The sequence below is a fragment of the Anastrepha obliqua genome, chromosome 3 (genome assembly GCF_027943255.1).
Source record: "Anastrepha obliqua isolate idAnaObli1 chromosome 3, idAnaObli1_1.0, whole genome shotgun sequence".
Classification (NCBI taxonomy): Eukaryota; Metazoa; Arthropoda; class Insecta; order Diptera; family Tephritidae; genus Anastrepha; species Anastrepha obliqua.
In genome coordinates this window covers 143165022-143186059 of record NC_072894.1, presented here as the reverse complement: position 1 = coordinate 143186059, position 21038 = coordinate 143165022, and the positions used below count along the sequence as shown (strand labels likewise).

The following is a 21038-nucleotide window of genomic DNA, read 5'->3' as shown; positions in this document are numbered from 1 at the left end:
GCTGGTGCTTTAGATAATCCAAAAGGCATCACAGAAAACGGCCACAACCCATCTCCTATGTTGAATTTCCCCCTGACAGTAACCACTTTTTATATCAAGCGTGGAAATCATTTTACGCCGGATAAAGTGTAGAGAGTGTCTTCTCTTCGTGGTAATGGATAGCTGTCCTTTTTCGTGGCCTTCCATCTTTCTTCCTTAGCAGTACAACCGGAGAGCTGCACGAGCTTATTGATGGCTCCACTTTGCTGCATATCCTGGATTATCTGATTATCTTCTTCGCGCTTTCCTAGCGGAATTCGACGAACAACTTGGTGAATTGGCTTTGCATCTCCTCTATCTATTCGATTTTTCAAGATGGCAGACTTTTCAAAATCCCCGTTGAATAGGTAGCCGTATTTCTCCAGCAATTTTTTAACTTTAGTTCAATAGGCTTGGGGATAAACGCCGATAAAACGGGTATGATACTTTTTACTAGAAGGTACAAGATCCCGAATTGAGACCCCCCGAAGCTAAATGGCGTAAAACTGACTCTTAAGGACACGCAAAGTACTCGGAGTAATTTTGGATGGCAAACTATCATGGAAGCACTATACCTATATTGGAGAGGAAGAAAAAGGCCAGTAACGCACTATATGCATTTAAAAGAATGCGAGGAGTTATAATACATTCACATATAACATGATCTACTTTTTCGTGCTTAACTCCCAATCCGTAATTAAGAAGCGAGATTTACCATACAAAATTTCGCCCGCAAAATCTGAGATTATAAAATAATCCTAGATAATAACCATACTTTTTGACATGCAACGCTGTGTTTTCTGTGTAATAGATCAATATTTTTACGCGTGTAAAGAAAAATGTCAAAGTAAAAACTAAATAAAATGAATGTCGGCAACGAAAACAGGTTTGACATAATTCTAATAAAATGTGTGTTAGGTATTATTATCTATGCATTCATACATATAACAGAAAAAAGCGTGTTTCCATAAACGAGCTTAACAAAGCGCGCCAGTCGTTTCTTTCTCTGGCTAACCGTCGCCTGTTGGACACACCAAGTGAAGCCAAGTCCTTTTCCACCTGATCTTTCCAACGCAGAGGAGGCCTTCTTCTTCCTCTGCTACCACCAGTTGGTACCGCATCGAATACTTTCAGAGCCGGAGCGTTTGCATCCATTCGGACATGACCCAGCCAACGTAGCCGCTGGACCTTTATTCGCTGCGCTATGTCAATTTCGTCGTAAAGCACATACAGCTCACCGTTCCATCGCCCGCGATATTAGCCGCTGCCAACATGCAAAGGTCCAAAAATCTTGCGCAGAATCTTTCTCTCAAACACTCCAAGCGTCGCTTCATCGGATGTTGTCATCGTCCAAGCTTCTGCGCCATACGTCAGGACGGGCATGATGAGAGCCTTGTAGAGTGTTAGTTTTCTTCGTCGAGAGAGGACTTCACTACTCAATTGCCTACTTAGTTTAAAGTGGCACTTGTTGGCAAGAGAGATTCTACGCGTTAACGCTATTCTCACCTCATCATGAGCGGGTAACGGAACGACAATTCCGTCGTCAACGATTGGGGCATCGGGATCTTCACATTCTCTGTGACATGCGCAGCTGTCACTGTTTAACAGGTTCGAGAAGTGTTCCCTCCATTATTTAATATTGCTTTGTACGTCAGTCATCAGATCGCCGTCTTTGTTCTTACAGGAAAACGTCCCGGTCTTAAAACCTTCTGTAAGCAACCTAACTTTCTGGTAGAATTTTCGGGCGTTGTTCCTATTGGCCAGCATCTCAAGCTCCTCGCACTCACGTATTTCGGCCTCTCGTTTCTTCTTTCGGATAATACGTCTCTCTTCCTTTTTTAGCTCTCTGTAGCGATCCCACATGGCTCGCGTTGCGCCCGATCGCAGCGCGGCTCTATAGGCGGCATCCTTTCTTTCTGCGGCAGCATGACATTCCTCGTCGTACCAACTGTTTCGGGCTCGCCGGAATCCGACTTCTTCTTCGGCAGCGGTACGTAGGGAACGAGAAATGTTGCTCCATTGCTCGTGCATGCCGGTTTGTTCGGCAGTGTCCTCTTATTACTTATTATAAAATATAATATCTAAATTTAAATGCGTGTTGCTGCCATCATTTTTTGAAACCTCAGTAAACTTCATTTACGGGTTTCCTCCAACTATTTGGTATTAGCAACCAATTGTGCAATTAAATTACCTTCTCCTTGTCTTTTTTTCATATCGTTAAAAATAATTAAACAAACCAAAAACACCAAAATATACCACCAAAATAATTTCTATGAAGAAAAACCATTCACAACAGTATTGACAACTGATTGTAATCTGCCTTATGTGAACGGGTAGATTCATTTTGTGGATTTATTGGTAATTAATGCATATGTGACCGCACTTTTACATGGGGTCTATCTCCTTCAATAATGTATTGGTGCTACTCAGCTGTAGTAAAGTCAATATTACTCTATGGTGCTCTAGTGTGGTGGACTGCATTAAGAACAACGACACACAAAACACTTATGGAAAGTATTCAACGTCTTGGTGCACTCTGCACGAAAGGGGTAATTAAAACTACTCTACTCCTACGGCAGCACTTGAAAGAATACTCAAGCTACCACCGATTGACATTGCGGCAGAAGGTCTAGCAACTAGACTTAACGCAACGGGTGAATTTACATATAAAATATTTGGACATAGCTCAATAAGTTTGAGTTATCGGACCAATACGGACTATATGACTCCCAAATACAATTGGGTAAAGAGATTCTGAACAATAATAGAAAAGAGGGGTGGAAAAGAGGTATGAATCCTAGCCCCAATACGCTTAATATATTTACTGATGGCTCGATAATGATGGACGGAGTAGGTGCAGCGATTTATTGCGCAGAGCTAGACATCAAGAGGCCAATTAATCTCCCTTACCACTTCAGTATTTTTCAAGCAGAAGTCTTTCCGGTAGGAAAGTCTGCGGAAATAGCACTAGCAAAGGCATCAAGCAATTCCAACATAACTATATACGTTGACAGTCAAGCGGCAATAAACTCATATGAAATTTCATCTAAAAACCTTCTTAGGACCAGGGAAGCCAAAGAGTGACTAGACGCAGACAAACGGTTACATATCTATTGGGTACCCGGACATAATGGCACTGCACGAAACGAAATTGTAGATGAGATTGCCAAAAGCGCTGTTTACATACAATTCGAACAAGAAAACGATATACACATACTGAAACCTTTAAAAACGGTATACAATGACATCGCTGCGGACATGAAAACACGGATAGACAGGAAGTGGAATACTCTAGCCACTTGTAAAACCGCAAAAATCATGTGTACACAGAATGCAAATAAATGCGTTAGTTTCGTACTAGCCCTGTCTAGAAAGGACACCAGAACCATCGTAGGTATACTGACAGGCCACAATTTGTTAGCGGCACACGCATACGACATGGGAATAGCAAACAATGATAGCTGAAAATTTTGCAATAAACTAGAAGAGAGGGAAACTCTTGAACACTTCCTATTTTCTTGTCCTGCATTAGCTAAAACCCGAATGAAATGAAGAACTTTACGATATGAGAGGTTAGAATTTCTCTCGGGGTTAGAGCTTCAGAGCTTAGTTAGATTCGCAAAAGACACAGACTTATTACAAGAAGCCTACTACAAGGAAACGTAGGGTCAAGCTCCATCTGGTACCATTAAGGACCCATAGATCTCTGTGACTGCTTTCAGCCAGCCAGATCAACCTAACATAACCTATATCCGGCCAAGACCTGTCACTTCAGCAGCATTCCCTGTATATGTATAGGGCGTGTTAATGCTGGTACAACAACAAAAACCATTTATAGTTCCCCTTATTCTCAAGTTGTTGCTTTTCCGTACCATTTGCGAGACAGAGACTACGGGGCATTCAATTGTGGGAACCAGTTCTCGCCCCTTAGAGCTGGTTCATTTTAGTTGAACGCCTTTTTTTCGCCTTTTCACTGTAAGTGTGAACGAACGTGTTTTTCAAATCGCTCAGCGAAATAATATGTATAGCCAATAACTAGTGTGCACAATTGATCTGAGATAGTGACTCTAGACATCAAAAGTGCCAACTGACTCGTTAAGCTTTGCTTTGCTTTACGATTGTGTATTTAAACATAAAAATCAAAACAAAAATAAACATAAATATAAAAAGGCATTATTGCTTTATCTCAGCATATGATAGTCCTTCACTCACTCCCGTGAGAGCGTAAAAGCCCCCAGTTCTCTCTCTAACCAACCGCTTGTGGTCCGATCAAGCGGCTTTATGCCTCGCTCGCGGATAAAGGAACAAAAGCAAACGAAATAAACAGTATGAGTTATCTTGCTCTGACTGCAGTTTTTCTCTCAACAATCACAACAAACACCAACACAACAACGACAGCAGCAACTTCAACAACAAAAACAACAACAGAAGCATCAGTATCCAACTCAATTCGCATAATGTCAACGACATTAAACACACGCACTATTGCAATAGGGAGCAACGCGCAAAAAGAAATGCAAATTACACCCAAACGTACTCGCAGCTCACGTAAAAAAGCCACCAATAAATCAAATAAAAGACAAAACAACATCCCACCAAACAGCAACAATTGTTACAAAGGCTGCATGGTTTACAAATCCCTAAGAGTGCAACATTTCCCAGAAAAAAGAAATGCCTGCTACACAGACAAGTTTAAACCAGCATAACGACACAAGGGAACCCAGCAGAAAGGACTTATGCACAAGTAGTAACACAGTCTACAAATAACAAAGTAACAAATAAAACAAATACTACGCCTCAAAATGATGATTACAGGAATTAAAAACAATGATAAGCCAGCTAATCAACCAAATGTCGAACATGATGAACATCATAACACTTCTCGTCACCAAAAAGGATGACCAAGAAAAAACCCTTGACAATACCCTTATGGAATACAAACGGGCTAAGCCAACATATACTGGAAACTCAAAACTTCATCAGACAAAACAGCATTGACATACTAATGGTATCGGAAACACATTTTAGCGATAAATCTTTTGTAAGAATTCCAGGATATACAATTTTTTGTACCAATCATACTGACAATACAGCACATGGATGCACAGCTTTTATATTATATTAAGGCAAAATATTATATGTTATGAAATGGAGCAATTCAAAATGGATCACCTACAAGCAACGACAATTCAAATTAATGACACTCATGGCCTATTGACTATATCAGCTGCATACTGTCCACCAAAATTTAATAATAAAATAAACCATTATGTCGACTACCAAAATACACTTGGAAATAAATTTATAGCCGGGGGTGGTTTCAACGCAAAGAACATGACATGGGGCTCAGGACTGACCAATACCAAAGGGAAAGCTCTACTTGACGCCATCAGAGAATTGAACTGCGACTTTATAAGTACAGGGGAACTCACTAACTGGCCAACTTGTCTTAGTAAAGTACCAGACTTGCTGGACAATCATCATTCATAACAAAATCAGGAAACTTAAAAATGCTGACAATTAAATCCTGCCTTGAACTTTCGTCTGATCATTCACCAATATCCTGACAATTCACAAACGCCTACAACTAACACCTAGTCGGACACCCTATAACAATCTAACAGACTAGGAGGCTTTTATGGAAATAATGGAACAAAACCTGGACAGGAAAATCCCATTAAAAACTACCCACGATATTGAAACTGCAATAGCTTTTTTTAATGACACGACTATTATGTCACTAAGCCGACCCACACCAACTCTTCAACCTCAATCTACAAAATATAACATTCCTGACGCAATAAAAAAGAAACTAAAACAAAAGAGAAAACTAAGAAAATAATGGCAGACTACAAAATTTCCGGATGACAAATTAACTAAAGAAATTAAAGAACTATTGAAACAATGAAAAGACAAAAAACTAAACAATTACCTTAAAAATATTGACGCAACAAAATCTACAAACTATTCATTGTGGAAGGCGACAAAAAAGATGGTGGGAGCTACAATACGAGTACACCTCCCACAAACGGACAATGGGCCCGAATATCATCGGAAAAACCGACTTATTTAGCTCAACATTTTAAAAATATATTTCAAAATGAAAATAAAACCAAATTCGATTTGACTCATACAACGAGTAATAAAGACGAGCACATCATCTAAAAAACCTCACTAACAGGGATGAAGCAATTAATTTCGACATTAAAAAACAACAAATCTCCTGGATATGACCTCATCTCGGGAACAATTTTAAAGCATATGCCCGACAGAGCAATAATTTATATCAGGAACGTTTTTAATGCTGCTATTAAGTTCAAACACTTCCTAAAGACATGGAAAATTGCCGAAACTATTGCGATCCCAAAACCCTATAAAGACGCGACGTTTTCATCGTCGTGCCGACCAATAAGTCGACTGCCGACAATATCAAAAATATTTGAGAAGCTACTCTTTGATCGCATAGAGCCCATTATAACAAAAATAAATTTAATTCCTCAACATCAGTTCGGATTTAGGCCAAAACATTCGACAATCCAGCAAGTGCACAGAGTCACTCACAAAATTAATAAAGACTTCAACAATGAACAAGTATGCGTGGCTGTATATCTCAACGTAGCTAAAGCCTTTGACAAGGTATGGCACCCTGGATTACTGCACATACTCCAATCTTGGTTGCCATATGACTACTTTCTAATGCTAAAAAGTTACATCCAAGATAGAAAATTTTATATTAAATATAACGACGCATGTTCATACATTGATCCTATGAACGCAGGAAGTCCGCAAGGCAGTGTACTAGGACCCACTCTGCATCATATCTACGCCGCAGATTTACCGGAACCGTCTTCAGGAAATAGCGTGATTGCGACAGTTGCAGATGACACTGTACTAATGGCATCTCATAGAGACCCGAAAATAGCTCAAACAAGTTTACAAAACGACCTCAACAAAACACTTGACTGGTTCATAAAATGGAATACATAGTAGAAATTAATGGCGACAAAACAACTCAAGTCAATTACACGAACAGAAAGGTAACCGTAGACTCATTAAAGATTGGAAACTCTGACGCGATTACTGATACGAAAGCTAAATACTTAGGCATTACAATTGACTCTAAACTAAACTGGAAGAACAGTATAATAAAAAAAAAGAACCGAAATTAAAAATCGTTTTCGACAACTGTTCTGGCTGCTAGGTCCTCAGTCAAAGCTCTCGCTACAAAACAAAACCTTAATTTACAAAACGGCAATTGCACCAATTTGGAAGTATGGTATAGAAGTTTGGGGCACAGCTTCCAAATCCAATTTGACAATAGTGCAACGTACGCAGTTGAAGATACTTAGGACAATAACAAATGCACCATGGTATACCTATACCAAACGCTGACATTCACCGCGACTTAAACATCGACACAGTTGACGAAGCAATACAAATTGCGGGCAGCAGGCACATAAGCAGACTTCTGATACCCACAAATCGGACGATGAGGAAGCTTCCTGATGAAGAAAAATCCAATAAGAGGAGACTAAAACGAAAAACCCCAACTCTTGTAATATAATAATAAGAAATATGCTTATATAATTACTTTATTATTATTTATTATAGTAAATATTTTACAAATGTATTACATATAATATTTCTAAATGATCCTGAAGTGCAATGACCTTACAGTAAAAAAAACAAACGCCTGTTGTGTATCGGGCGCCATCAGTTTCAGTTTAAGTTTCGCTTGGGTTGGTTGCGTGGTATACTGCAATTGCGGGCCATATGCCCGGTCTTACTGCAGTTGTAACACCTTAAATCCAAACTTCTTCGTGTAAACTGAGGAAAGAACTCCCTCATTACTTTCCTCATGATTTCCTTCGTCGAGGTGGGCCCTTCTACATTAACCCGATGGACTTTGTGCATTGGCCTGCTCAAGAGAGCTGCTGATACCTGTGTCAGCGTAAATAACACTGTTTCACCAAACATTGCCTTCGTAGTTGAGTAAGCTGCCCGTTTCGTGTCCGGATCTCGTATACCTCTATCACGTATTTCTGCAAGCTTTTCTCTTGTGTTCTGATAGCGATTCGTCAGTTCCATCTGGAGCACTCGTTGCCTGTGGTCACTCCCGTAACGTCTTTCTATTACTGCCATCAGACTAGTAGTAGAACGTAGGTATACCGATCGGCTTCTGGAATTGACGGCAGTACTTCGGCGCCGCACACTGGGGATTTTTGTACAGAGATGCAGAAAAAAGTATACATCCCAAAAAATATTTACATTTTTACTACTAACGAAGTTGTATATATTTGTGTATGAAAAGAACATGTCTAAAAACTATTTTAAAAAAAAATTAAAAAAAAAAAATTTTCTTTTAAATTCATAAATTTCACAAAATCGAAATTTTTTTTCTTCACTCATCTTATAGTAAATCATTTCAAGAATGTTGTGTCAAAATTTTAAGTGGATCGGAGCAGAACTCTCAAAGTTATAGCCTTTGTAGGCACTCTACCTCGAATGCGGAGCATCGATAATTTCTCAGAGTCATTTTTTCAAACGCGTTTTTCCCGAAACGACTTCTTAAAAGTCGGTGCCAATCACAACTCCGAAACTATTCAACCGATTCTTTTCAAATTTGGCACACGTTTTCTAAATCAAAAATACCTCCCCCCCCCCCCCCCACTGTTTTTTTTATTTTATTTTTTTTAAGGTTGTTTTTCACTTACAAATATGGCGAAATTTTTCGCCAAAAATGCTCGTTTTACGTTTTTTTGCCACCAAAACTACAAAAATGAAAAAAAAAAAATTGTATTAATGAGGGGGGGAGCATTACGTCATACTTTAACTGAAAAATTCGACTTTTTTAGTTTCAGATGATTCTACGACGAATGCCGATTGGCACCGCAGAGCACCTCTCGAAAAACATATCTCCAAAAAAACTCTGTCATGGGCTTATTTGTCAATATTTTATTATTAATATTTTTTAAAAACTTATTGAAAAGATGTACAATAACATGTAACCGATTTTATTAAAGTATCTTAAGCCATATTTCTGTAAAAAATTCACAAAAAAAGTGTTTTTTTTTTTAGCGCTAAACCCTACCTCCCACTTAAGCAACACGTTGATACTAGTTTCTGACCGTAGGTAAATGTAGCTCAACTTGCAGATCCAAGAATATGAAGGAATATGATTTTTTTTTTTCGTAAAATTAATTATAAATAGATAATCAAATGCTTTACAGCCTTTGTTCTTCCGGCTAAAATATATAAAAATATCGTACCCTAAATGAAAAAAAAAAAATTGGAAGTCGGCTCAAGCAAAAAGAAAAAAAACCACCTTGAGCTTTGAAGTTTTTTCTTAGTCAGTTCAATACTATAAAAAAATTATACTTTTGACATATCTATAAAAAAAAAACTGTAAGTCGGAGTTTAGTAATTCTTTTTGATTTTATTGTTGGTTCTATTCTGGAATTTAGAAATACCATTAAACATTGCGTAGGTGGTATGTTGCAAATTTGACTTTTTTCCGCAAAATCCCCAGTGTGCGCCGGTACCCTAGAGCGAGACAGCCAATGCAGCAATTTTTTCTGCAGTACTCTAGTGATTTGTTGTTGCTGTTGTTTCAAACTGCATCTTAAATATCGGAAATGATACAGAGCCGCCGAAAGATGGTGATTTTACTTTCGGACCACTGGTTAACATATTCGGGCGATTTAATTGCAATTCACAGAGACGAGTCTTCACTGCATCTACCTCGGCCTCAATCGTTTCTATTTTCTACGTCAAATGTGTCTTCTCTGCTTCTAACTTGGATATACGCGTATCTTGTTTCTCCAGCTGTATATTTATATTTGATGACAACTCGGCTGACATTTGTGGCATTTGCGACGACATTTCCGCTGATATTTGCGCCGATATTTCCGATGACATTTTTGATTCCATTTGTAAATACCGCGATGATATTTTTGAAGACATCTGCGACAATGCAGCCATAATCACTCCCATGTCTATACTTGGTGAAGGTCCTGTAGGTTCTGTCTTCTCTTCCATTTTTGTCGATGACTTCTTCGCTTTTTTGCCCTGTCTCCATAGCTCCGCGCAGTCAAACTTGTAACTCTGCCTTGTTCCCAGTAGTTAACAATCCGCGCTGTTCCATTTGCTTCTTAAGCTGCTGACCTTTGAGTTCGCTCAACAACTTTTTCATGATCTTGTTCTTGGAACTTTATTCAACAATCCCACTTTTGATACCAATTGGTACGAGTTTTCTTACGTTAAAACTCAAATAAATATCAATAAATATCTGAGTTCGATCACTGGATTGTCGAATAAAACACCCAAATTGATGACAACACTCTTGCTTTACTTTATTTCCTTACTAGCCGCTGTCGTATTCGTCTAACTCATATTGGGGTAGACCCACAAAGCGTGCACTGCCTCGCTATCTGCTGTCGCCGTCAAGGCTAATTTATGTTTTTGTTTGGCCTCTCGTTCGCTATGTTACCAGTCGGTTCGCGAAACTTCGCGATTGTACTATATTATACTTCTCAGAGAACGTTAATGTATAGAGAAGTCTCACGGGCTACGAATAGTGTGAATTGTCAAAAATGAAGCCTAACCACAGGCGGGGTGTGGTGAAACTTTTAACAGAGCTGATTACAGCGAATTCTCTCTTTAGTATATTGGCTCTGCACAGTTTTTGGCTTCTGTAGGAAATCAAATTGACGAATAGCCGAAGGCATTTTGCAAGGAATTTGCTTATGCATTTCCATGTTCCCTTGATAAACGAAAATTGATTTAATTTATATTTTCAAACAAATTTAAATGATTGATGAATAAATATAATGTGAATGAATATAATGATTTGAATATTTATTATATGCGCCAATTAAAATCTAAGTAACTTTAATGTTTGTTGATTTAATTTAAAAAGAAGAATTTAAACAAAATACATTATATGATAAAACGACCTCACATTTAAAACTATACAAATTTGATGAACATATTGACAAATTTTTTGAGTGGAAATTAATTTTAGACGATAATTCATAGAGCATACAAGTGTTTTGGTATACTGATATATATGTATAGTATGTATATCAATATATACATATAATACGTTAGTTATGTTTGTGCAAAAGTTCAATTGCATCTTCAATTCTTATAGTGTTACATATGTACATAAGTATGTGCATACGCACTGCAGCAAACATGACCTATCTCACGACGCAACGCCTTATCATATTTACATTTGAATATGCATTTATTAGTTCCTTTGGCAAACGAAATTTTTTTTAATTTACATTTTGTTACAGAGAATAATATATGTATGCATTATCCATTAACCATATATCCATTTTATAATGGCTTGATTAACTCCGTGTCGTTCGGCAGAAGAACATATCGAGCCGAAAGTGGCATTATCAAAAGCCCCCCTCAATGTCCACGAACATGCCCGTTGTGTATTCGTCAGCTTCCAGCCCGGCTTCAATCCTACTAACAAGATCGTGTAAGGTTGGTTCACATGATTTTCCACTCTGGTAAGCGTGTTGATTTCTACTAAGTGGACTTCTCGGCAATACCCCCACTCGAATATGTTTCTCCACCACTCATTCTAGACTTTCCAACATGAACGATGTCAAACTGATTGGTCTAAAACTTTTTGCTAGGGAATAGTCATCTTTTCCTGGTTTCGGAATCAATACTACTCTTACGCGTCGTCATTGGGATGGTATATAACCAAATGCAAGACAGGCTGTGAAGATCCTTTTCAGGGCCTCAATCAGCCTGTCTCCTCCTTTTTTAAGCATTGCTGGATATATTCCGTCAGGTCCAGGTGACTTAAAGTTCTCAAAGGAAGACAAGGAAAACCTTATCGATTCCCTTGTCACTATCCGACTAGCAATATACCAGCTGAACCAAGATTGCTACCGTTATTGTTCATGCCACTCTCAACTTCAGAGAGAGTTCTACTACCCGGAAAATGGGTTTCGAGTAGAGCATTAAACGTTTCCGATTTGGAAATGATGTATGAACCATCAGGTTTTCGAATGGAATCCAGCCTTACTGAGCGGTCTAAATGAAGGGCCTTACAAAGTCTCGCTGTTTCCCTCATTTCTTCGACGTTACTGCAGAAATTTCTATAGGATTCAAGTTTGGCTTTCCGTACTTTTTTCTTATATTCTCTCTGTGTAAGCCGATGATTAGCCCAGTCCTCTTCTGTTTTGGTCTTCAAGGCCTTATTAAGAAGTTTCCTGGACCGTACACGAAGCTTCGACAGTTCAGGGTTCCACCAAGGAACCGCTTTCCCTTGTCAACTTTGCCTGAGTGGGCACAGTTCCTCAAAGCAATTGATTAAAGTACCTTCGAATTTCTTAGTAGCATCTTCAATCATTTCTGCTGATTTGAGTTTTTTCAGGTTTGGTAATCGCTCGGTTACAAGCTCACCATACCTGTCCCAGTCCACATTTCGAAGATTCCTACCGGAAGGTATTGATATTGTGTCAATTCCCAGTCGGAATTCGATAAGACGATGATCAGATAGAGAGTCCTCTTCCAAAACTCGCCATCGGTTGATTTGATTTCCAACTGACCTATTGGTAAGTGTTAAATCAATCACACCTTGACTCCTTCTGATCACAAAGTTGGTTTGTTACCAGTGTTTTGAATGACCAAATCGGATTACAGGATAAAATACAGTAACTTGAGACCTCTGGGGTTGCATTTGCTGCTTCCCCACACAATGTTCTGTGAATTTGCATCACAGCCCACTATTAGCCCCAGATTATTGGATTCTGCGTACTTGACCACTTATCTTAGCTCCCTCGAAGGAGGTGGCTGTAAAGAGTCGTAGGGAAACTAGGCCGAAACTATGATAGCTTCGTCACTGTTCCCACTTTTCAAGTACTTTATTTTTGCAACAACGATATCTCCGGAGCATAGCTCTTTTAACATCGTGTGTTCGATCAACCTCGGCATGATAATACATGCTCGCGGTCTCACATTCCCTTCACAATGAAGTATTTGTCCCCACGATATAGCACCTAGACCACAGATACGCTTGTGACATGACCCATGGTTCTTGTATAAGTATTATGTGTGACACTAAATATTTTAAAACTTATGCAGTTTCCAAACGAATATTGACAACATCGTACAAGTAATACATGCAAATGCACATCATAATTTAGAAGGAACTCACACGTTACATAAATAACGTAACATAAATTTCATTCGATTTCAGTTAATTTATTCCAATTATCACATAAAGAAGATCTTATCAAATGTCAAGAAGATCTATATTCCGAACAACCACAGCAAGAACATCTGCAGAAAATAAGCGAAACCCCAGTTTGCCCACCCAACGAAAACGCAGTGGATTCTAGCAACGCCTCGGTATCACTTCCCACTACTATATCGAGTTCACACGTGACGCATACAATGAACAGCATGGCCAACATACAAACATCTTCAAACCCAACTGACATCCTTGCTTTCATAAAAGAGCTACTTACCTTTGACGGAACCCCTAATCAACTGCAACACTTCAGCGTTAATGTGGAAGAACTGATCACATTGATTAATGGAATCGACCAGACACCATACAGCTCTCTTCCACTAAGAGCCATCAGGAATAAAATCGTGGGTAGAGCTAATGACGCTTTAAAAATGTCCAACATTGGTCTCATCTGGGATGACATCAAAGCTAATCTGATTCAACATTATGGTAAAAGAAATGTTACATACAAATACCAAAAACAATCTGGATAAACTTAATGATGCAAGGAAATCCGTGCTACCTTATCCACCAATGATAGCATATTTAGGAAAGAAAATCGTAGAAATAAAGTAACACCAAGATTCTCCAAACATAAAGTTTTACAAGATAATGGTAACACACTTATCACCACACACTCACAAAAAACCCTTAAATCTTAAATAAGACGAACAACATAATGATAATTATTATTGTATAAAATTTGGTTTCAATATACATATGTTACTCATTGTACTTAAACTCATTGTAAACAAAATATGACATACATATATCCTTTTGTGTTGTGTTGGTCTCACTAAGGACCACTAATTATGCCCAATCCACATAACAAAAATCAGCGGTATTCACCTGGACTCCCTGTTCCTAACCATCCGTTTCATTTTGGGGAGGGACACATATAAATGTAAGAAACTGAAAACTCTCTGGAACGGGTCTCAACAACACACAAACACATATACATTAATTCTTTGAAAAACACACAAACACATTTAAATGTAAGAAACTGAAAACACTGAAATAAAAAATCACTTCTGTTTTTGCATCCGAATTGAGCAGACGTTTTATGTGCAGTGGCAAAACCCACACGCACACACACACACCCCATCCAGCTCCCGATGGCTACTCGCAGAGAACGTTAAATATAGAGAATTCTCACGAGCTACGAATAGTGTGAATTGTCAAAAAAGAAGTGAAACCGCGAACACTATTTCACCTCGCTTAACTCGACAGCGGGGAAGTTCTTAACAGAGCTGATTACAGTGAATTATGTACAAGTACATTGGCTCTGCTCAGTTTTTGGTTTCTGTATGAAATCAAATTGACAAATGCCGACGGCATTTTGCAAGGCATTTGCTTGTGCATTTTTATGTTCCCTTGGTAAACGAAAATTTATTCAATTTGTATTTTCAAACAAAGGTGATGAAGAAAAAATGATTGAATTTATTATATGCGCCAACATTTCAAATCAAAGTAACTTTAATATTTTGATTTAATTTACCTCTCACATTTTGGTATGTGCGTTTTATTAAATTTAAAACTAAACAAATTTGATGAAAATTTTTACTAATTTTTTGAGTCGAAATTAATTCATAGCATACAAGTGTTTTGGTATATCGACATATGTATTTACATTTGAATATGCATTTATTTGTTCCTTTGGCGAACCAAATCTTTTTCAATTTACATTTTATTACAGGGAAAAATAATATACATACATTTGTATGTATGCATTTTCTAGATAGTATAAAACTTTAAAATAAATAAAGGAAAACTTCAAAGAAACGTATTTGCATATATGGGACAACTAAGTTCAATTGCATCTTTATTAAATATGTAGATGTTGCACGCATATGTGTGCACTGAAGCAACATGACCTACCTCACGAGCATCGCCTTATATTTCATGTAAATAACCTAATGATCAAATTCCTGCCTCACAAATGCTAAATAAAACAAATTTCTTTTGAATACTCATGTACATATTTGTATGTGCGTATGTACACTTGGTGCCCATATCCCTTCAAACAAATCAAAAAATTCTGTATACAAAACGCTTCATTACCAGGCACACAGGAAGATGGCATATGCAAATATAAATATTGAATTCAAGCAAAACAATGCTTATTAATATACACATATGCATGTACATACAACCGCACACACAAGGCATTCGCTTTATTCCTCAAAATGCGTATGTCGTTCAGAGCTAAAATTCTATGCCTAGCGACTACAAGAACAAAATGCAGTCATAGACGCAGGCGTAGCGGCCATCATTCTAGTTGCCATAGCGCTGAACAGTCGCGGCGGCGCCGAACAGTTTCAACTATTGTACTGTACAACAAAAACTCATCATCAAAAAATTCATTGATAAATTCGAGCTCATAGTTCTAAGAGCAAGAACTTTCATTCATAAAACGAGCCGCCCATATGCCAATTTTCTCGACAATTCGAAAATAGTCAATATTGGAATATTTCGCGTAGAATTATTTGCCAATATTTGATAAATCTTGAATTTTTGTCAAGTCGAGTGCCCGCGGCATCGTACATATGTATGCAAAAATATATGTATGTAAATATGTCTTTCTAAATGCTCGACAGCCGCAGCTGCTGTGCGTCAAGTGCGCGCATGAGCATACAGTAAGTTGCAGAAGAAAACAAGTAGCTTAAAAAAAAGGTCTGATTCGCACATTTTAATACTAAGATAAAATTTGGAAACAATTATTTTATGTTAACTGATAGTAGGCAAATAGTTAATTAGTAGATTACTTTACGTATGTAGTTTTTCAATTGATAAAAAGTGCACAAAACATATGCATATATCTGTAGTTAGAAACTTACTCTGAAATCAGAGTATTTGAAGATGCCTGTAACATTTCAAGCTTACTGTACATACAATGCTGTGCCAATGAATGTGCGCTGGATTTCTTGCGAAGTTTTACCGTTTTATCTTGAGCTGTGGCTGGTGAGCACACATACACACATCATGTACATATGCGCAAATGTATATAAATTCTCAAATGTATATATGTAAATTCACAAATTTACATTTGCATATGCCATCTTCCTGTGCGCCTGGTAATGCAGCGTTTGCTATAGAGGATTTTGATTCAGTTGAAGGGAATTCAACAAAGTTTTACAGACACCAGACAGACAGACATTACATATGTATTTATATAATTTTGGATGATTTGGAAAAATTCAAATATATAGGTCATATTAAAAAGCTACCTAACATTCTTTGCTTCTAATCACCAACAAATTCTTATCGACTGCTGCTAAATTTACATAATTCAGCCCCTCACTGTTAATTTTTGTTGAAAAATGTGTCTATGGTGAAATTGTCTTCGCGAGACGAGTACCCCTCGAAAATGAACACTTTCCAGTCATTAAGACTTCTCTATTCATTAACGTTCTCTGCTACTCGCGCATGAGAATACAGTACAGAGAACGTTAATGAATAGAGAAGTCTTAATGACTGGAAAGTGTTCATTTTCGAGGGGTACTCGTCAGAGTAAGTTTCTAACTACAGATATATGCATATGTTTTGTGCACTTTTTATCAATTGAAAAACTACATACGTAAAGTAATCTACTAATTAACTATTTGCCTACTATCAGTTAACATAAAATAATTGTTTCCAAATTTTATCTTAGTATTAAAATGTCCGAATCAGACCTTTTTTTTAAGCTACTTGTTTTCTTCTGCAACTTACTGTATGCTCATGCGCGCACTTGACGCACAGCAGCTGCGGCTGTCGAGCATTTAGAACGACATATTTACATACATATATTTTTGCATACATATGTACGATGCCGCGGGCACTCGACTTGACAAAAATTGAAGATTTATCAAATATTGGCAAATAATTCTTCGCGAAATATTCCAATATTGACTAATTTCAAATTGTCGAGAAAATTGGCATATGGGCGGCTCGTTTTATGAATGAAAGTTCTTGCTCTTAGAACTATGAGCTCGAATTTATCAATGAATTTTTTGAAGATGAGTTTTTGTTGCACAGAACAATAGTTGAAACTGTTCGGCGCCGCCGCGATTGTTCAGCACTATGGCAACTAGAATGATGGCCGCTACGCCTGCGTCTATGACTGCATTTTGTTCTTGTAGTCGCTGGGCATAGAATTTTAGCTTTGAACGACATACGCATTTTGAGGAATAAAGCGAATGCCCTGTGTGTGCGGTTGTATGTACATGCATATGTGTAGAGCATTGTTTTGCTTGAATTCAATATTTATATTTGCATATGCCATCTTCCTGTGTGCCTGGTAATGAAGCGTTTTGTATACAGAATTTTTTGATTTGTTTGAAGGGATATGGGCACCAAGTGTACATACGCACATACAAATATGTACATGAGTATTCAAAAGAAATTTGTTTTAGCTTTTGTGAGGAAGGAATTTGATCATTAGGTTATTTACATGAAATATAAGGCGATGCTCGTGAGGTAGGTCATGTTGCTTCAGTGCACACATATGCGTGCAACATATACATATATATTTAATAAAGATGCAATTGAATTTAGTTGTCCCATATATGCAAATACGTTTCTTTGTTTCCTTTATTTATTTTAAAGTTTTATACTATCTAGAAAATGCATACATACAAATGTATGTATATTATTATTCCCTGTAATAAAATGTAAATTGAAAAAGATTTGGTTCGCCAAAGGAACAAATAAATGCATGTTCAAATGTAAATACATATGTCGATATACCAAAACACTTGTATGCTATGAATTAATTTCGACTCAAAAAATTAGTAAAAATTTTCATCAAATTTGTTTAGTTTTAAATTTACTAAAACGCACATACCAAAATGTGAGAGGTCGTTTTATAATGTATTTTTTTAAATTAAATCAAAATATTAAAGTTACTTTGATTTGATTTGGCGCATATAATAAATTCAATCATTTTTTCTTCATCACCTTTGTTTGAAAATACAAATTGAACAAATTTTCGTTTACCAAGGGAACATAAAAATGCACAAGCAAATGCCTTGCAAAATGCCGTCGGCATTCGTCAATTCGATTTCATACAGAAACCAAAAACTGAGCAGAGCCAATGTACTTGTACATAATTCACTGTAATCAGCCCTGTTAAGAACTTCCCCGCTGTCGAGTTAAGCGAGGTGAAATAGTGTTCGCGGTTTCACTTCATTTTTGACAATTCACACTATTCGTAGCTCGTGAGAATTCTCTATATTTAACGTTCTCTGTACAGTAAGTTGCAGAAAACTACATAAGTAGCTTATAAAAAAGTTCTGTGTCGGACATTTCAATACTAGGAGAAAATTTCGAAACAATTCTTTTACAATATGTTCTCAGATAGTAGGTAAATAGTTAATTAGTATATTACTTTACGTATGTACATAGTTTTTCAATTGATAAAAAGTGCAAAAAAACATATGCATATATCAGTAAGGTTAGAAACTTACTCTGAAATCAGAGCATTTTAAGGTTACTATACAATTTGAAGGTTATTGTGCATACAATGCCGTGCCTATGAATGTGCGCTGGATTTCTTGAGAAGTTTTAGAGAATCGTAATATTTTTTTGCTGCGGCAAGTGCATATACATACACACAGCATTTATATGTATATGCCCATATGTATATAAATTCACATACACATATTTAAATTTGCATATGCCATCTTCCTGTGTGCCTGGTAATGAATCAATTCTCCACAAAGTTTTACAGAAGATTCCTTAGACAGACATAATATATGTATGTATGTATATATTTTTGGATAGTTTGCTCTTACTAAGTCACTATTGAACTTAGCATATGTATTTGTTTTCTATGACAAAGTGCCTGTAGCTAGCCTACAGCGTTAACATTCTTTCTTCCTTCATACAAACGAATTTTACTCAACTGCTGTTTAATTTGACCAGGTGGGTATATTTCTGTTAACTTTTGGTGGAAAATATGTCTGTGGTGAACTACGCGCGCAAAACGAGTATCCCTCAAAATTCCATGCGTTCCCGTCATTGAGACTTCTCTATACATTAACGTTCTCTGCAGCTCTCTTCACATAATAGTTATAATAGACTAAGAGCTGGCGGCCGCGGAGGTACTACGATAACACCTCCGGCTAGAATTTTGAGAAGTGGTTGGGAGAACCATGAAACAGTGCCATTTGCAAGGATTTTGCTCAAAACCCCTTCAAAAAAGACGTCAGACGACTTAAAGTTGCAAAAAAAAGTTGCTAAAAAAATTTTCGTACCTCCGGCTGAAAATTTGTAGGCTTACTGTTTGAAGGTCACAAATGCTGTATATAAATCGTCAGACGTCTAGATCGCTGCAAAAGTAGTGTCAGACGACCCCAAATTTGTAAATTTTTTTCGAAATTTTTTTTTTTTTTACCTCCGTCTGACGTTCTCACATATTATAGTAGGCACTATTTTAAGTGTATATTTAAATCGTCAGACAGAAATACCGCTGCTAAGTCATCCTACAATATCCGTGAAGTTCCGGTCTGCCTGAATTTTTTTTTTTTTCGGAATTTATTTTTGTTACCTCCGTCTGACATTTTTACATACTATTGCAAAAAGCATTTCAAGTACACATTTAAATTGTCAGACGAAAATAGATAGATAGATACAGACGTATATGAAAAGAGAAAACTTTGTCCAAGGTAATTCCAAACGAAAAAATAGGCGAAATGGGTCAACTAGTACGCCCTCTCTCCGTATAGCGTTAATTTTCAAAAATTTAATAGCGTGCTATCGTTATAAACGAGCAAAATTACTTCAAATTGATACAAATGATGAACCCTTGAACGGAAATACGAGGCATCGAGGTAATAAAACGCGTCCAAAATTGGTATAGTAATGCTATCCACGTCACCTAAATTGGACTTAAAATTATTGAGATCGGATGAAAACCACACCCAATTTTATATTGAAGACTAAATTTCTGTTCGTCCCTCTGAAGTTACAAGCTATAACTCGTTTTGTCTATGAGTTTATTAGATTCCAAGAACTAATTAGACAGCCCAATTTTATTTTGCTTAAATGTTCCGGGTACTCGTATAGTATAGGTCAGTCCAGACCGAATTTTTGTATATTACATCACATCAGATTTGTTAGTTCGTATATTTAGCATTTTGGCTTGTTTATTCACGAATTGTAAATATGACAAAATTTAATGATATTCCGAAAAGCGTTAATACATACCTAAAATTTCGACCGTATGGACTTGATCACGATTTTCTTGATCCCCAAGTTGACATATATAGTCGCCTGCATCCTGCGTTTTAACGCTTGTTATTTGTAAATTGTAGTCTCCAACAATTTTAAATCTTTGATCTCTGGTGATTTTCAAGTGGCCAGCAGTTAAAACTGAAGAGCCTTTTCGCCATAATAGAACAAATGATCCCAGGTTTTGAACTTTACATGGTAATTCTATGGTTTCGCCTACGATTACTTTATATAAATGTCCACGCGATAAAAATTTCGGCGAAACCGTGGGCGAATCATGATCTGTCATGGTAAAGTATCCATCAGAATGGGATACTAGAAATTAGAATAAAAAGATTAATATAAATGTGATATAATGGAAATATTTCTCTTAATTTTTATTAATATTATGCGTTAATTTAGAGTGTAAGGCAAGTGGGAGAGCCACGAGGTAAGGCAAAGAGTTACAGTGTATATATATATATATATATATATATATATATATATATATACATATATATAATTGGCGCGCACGCCATTTCTAGGTGTTTGGCCGATCTCCTCCTCA

The 21038-nt window shown here is 37.1% G+C and overlaps 1 protein-coding gene across 8 annotated transcripts in view; it reads right to left on the bottom strand.

The window, feature by feature from the left end:
- Nucleotides 1–21038, bottom strand: part of LOC129241733 (limbic system-associated membrane protein) — a 92149-nt gene that overhangs the window by 25392 nt on the left and 45719 nt on the right. For all 8 annotated transcript variants that reach the window (XM_054878221.1, XM_054878222.1, XM_054878220.1 and 5 more), the window contains one exon: nt 20468–20806. In XM_054878221.1, coding sequence (XP_054734196.1) covers nt 20468–20806 — 339 coding nt within the window. The remainder of the gene's footprint in view (nt 1–20467; nt 20807–21038) is intronic.